The sequence below is a fragment of the Triplophysa dalaica genome, chromosome 6, assembly GCF_015846415.1.
Source record: "Triplophysa dalaica isolate WHDGS20190420 chromosome 6, ASM1584641v1, whole genome shotgun sequence".
NCBI lineage: Eukaryota > Metazoa > Chordata > Actinopteri > Cypriniformes > Nemacheilidae > Triplophysa > Triplophysa dalaica.
Window position 1 is genome coordinate 5160678 of NC_079547.1, and position 2566 is coordinate 5163243.

At 33.7% G+C, this 2566-nt stretch overlaps 1 protein-coding gene across 1 annotated transcript; it reads left to right on the forward strand.

The window, feature by feature from the left end:
- The first annotated feature begins 252 nt into the window (after positions 1–252).
- Positions 253–2174, forward strand: LOC130425126 (GTPase IMAP family member 9-like). Its single transcript, XM_056751198.1, has 2 exons — positions 253–312; positions 1224–2174. Exons 1-2 carry the CDS (start codon positions 279–281, stop codon positions 2042–2044), a joined length of 855 nt encoding a protein of 284 aa, XP_056607176.1. The 5' UTR covers positions 253–278; the 3' UTR covers positions 2045–2174.
- The last annotated feature ends 392 nt before the right edge of the window (positions 2175–2566 follow it).

The window sequence follows — 2566 nt, forward strand, 5'->3', positions numbered from 1 at the left end:
TTTCAGCTTTTTCCAGATTCTGCAAGGGGTGTGTAAACCTTTGAGCACAACTGTATATTATTGCTATAAAATTATGTTAGGACATCAGAGTCAAAAGAATTTGAAAAGTTTATTTTTCCTAGTAACACGGAAAACCAAGTTCTGTTCTTTGGTATTGTGATAAGAATTTACATAGTACAAAAACAGGAAGCTGGAGTGCATAAATTGTCACTCAAATAAAAAAAATTTCACATTGCACGCAGATACTGGAGAACACAGAACACAGTCAAGTAATACGAATGGATAATTCAAAGAAAAACTTGGAAGTATCAGGTCAGTAAATGACAGGTATAATGTATGCCTAAGAGTAAATCGAGGTACTTTAAAATGGTTTATTTGTTTTCCAGTGTTTGTTGATTGAATTTAATTAAAGATAATAGGAAAAAGTAAATATTTATTATAAATTATTTAAGTGAGGTGGTTTAAAAATATGTGTAGTATAAAAGTATCTAAAAAGTTTACACGTGTGATTTTTGTTAATGACAATTTCATCAGAGCAAGAAAATGTTTTAATTAATGTAAATTACATTTGATTTCCTCAAAGCTTTTAACACTTTTGCATTGTAGCAATGCATCTGTACAGAAAATATGTTTTCGCAAAAAGTAGTAGAGACAAGAAGGATAAAAGAAGAAATAGAAGAAACAGAAGAATTATAAAAACAATGAATAAAAAAAAACATGAAAATAGATTTGCAATAATATAATGATTAGGTTGTCAATTTGACATGATGTTTTGTACAAACAATCTAGTGTTTATAGGATAGTAATCAAAACCTTTCCACAGCGATATAAAAAGTATTTACGTGAGCTCTCAGGTGAGCAACATACTCAAGAAACCAAAATTCCAATGAAGAAAAACATTTTGAGAAACAGGTTTTACAGGGAGAGCAGTTCACTTGCCCAGTCAACAGCTTTACATGTAAAGCATGCATATTGGTGCAGAAGCCCACATGCATTTCAGCATCAACAAATCGTTCCTCAATAGGAAGAACTGAATTTAGAAAATTTGAAATGGACAGTTCACCCAAAAATGAACATTCTGTCATCGTTTACTCACCCTCAAGATATTGCAAAGTAAAGTTGGCAATAAACAATCACTGGCAAATATTGAAGAATATTGTAATCTATCTAAGCCACAGAACATTCTTGTGATTTAATTCAATGTATTATGTTTGGGAACATAGATATGAGAATCGTTCTACTGGGTAGAACTGGAGTTGGAAAAAGTGCCACAGGAAACACTATACTGGGAATGGATAAGTTTGGAGAGAGCAATTCCATCAATTCCTTCACTAAAATCTGTCAGGCAGAAAAAGCCCAAGTGGACGGACGGATCATCTCAGTAATTGACAGTCCAGGACTGTGTGATACAAAAATGATTGAAGAGCAGGTTGCATCTGAGATAGTGAAATGTGTAGAAACGTCTGGTCCTGGTCCTCACGTGTTCCTGCTGATCATCAGACTGGATGAGAAATACAATGAAGAGGAGAAGAACATCGTGACATGGATTCAGAAGCACTTCGGAGAAGATGCTATAAAATACACCATCATTCTCTTTACTCATTCTGATGCTCTGATGGAAAAAACATTAGATGAATATGTAAAAGGATGTCGTGAAATACAGTCACTGATTAGTGAGTGTGGAGGTAGATATCACGCATTCGACAATCGAAAGAGAGAGAAGCGAGATCAGGTCACAGAGCTGCTAAAGTTGGTTGATAAAATGGTGAGAAATAATAGAGGCAAAAAATACGGCAATGAGATGCATAAAGATCTCCAGAAGAAGATTGAATGGGGGAGTTTAAAAAAAACAGCAAAGGGTTATAGCAAGATAGCATTAAAAGTAACAGAAACAGCAGCAGCAGCAACGGCAGCAGCAGTAGAAACAGCAATACGAGTAGGATCAGAAAATGCAGAGGCAGCAGCGAATGAAGTAGCAGCATCAGGACTTAAAGTAGCAGAAGAAGCCACAGAAGCTGTAGCAAAAGGAGTAGCACGTGCATAAGTAGGACATATCCAGTCTTAAAGGTCAATTTATTGTCAGATCAGACTGTACTTTTTATATTGCGCACTTAAATACCTTTCTCACTTTTTTCAACAAATGACAAATGCATGTGTATTATTATATTGTTAAATAGTTGTCCCATGTCCACTGTATGTTTGTTTTTGTGAATGTGTATTTGTTCGTTTTTACTCATTAACTGATTAATAGTTCTTTTTTTTGCAAATGCACTGAAAAATTAAGTAAGATGATTTAAAGATGAATTTACAAAAACCATTAAAGCAAATAATAACCATTAAAGCAAAGATGATTGTTGTTCTAGTGACCCCTGTATACTTTTGTACAAAGAAATAAAGGCAATTAAAAAAACAGAAGGCTTTGTTTTGCAATCCTCATAAATGCTATTCTCAATAAAATATAGAAAACGTTTAAAATGTTTACAACAAATGTACCGTTTTAAGAAAAGGTGTTTTGTGGAAATCTATTTTCTGTGTTTTTATTTTGTCAATGGCTCGTGTTTTCAAC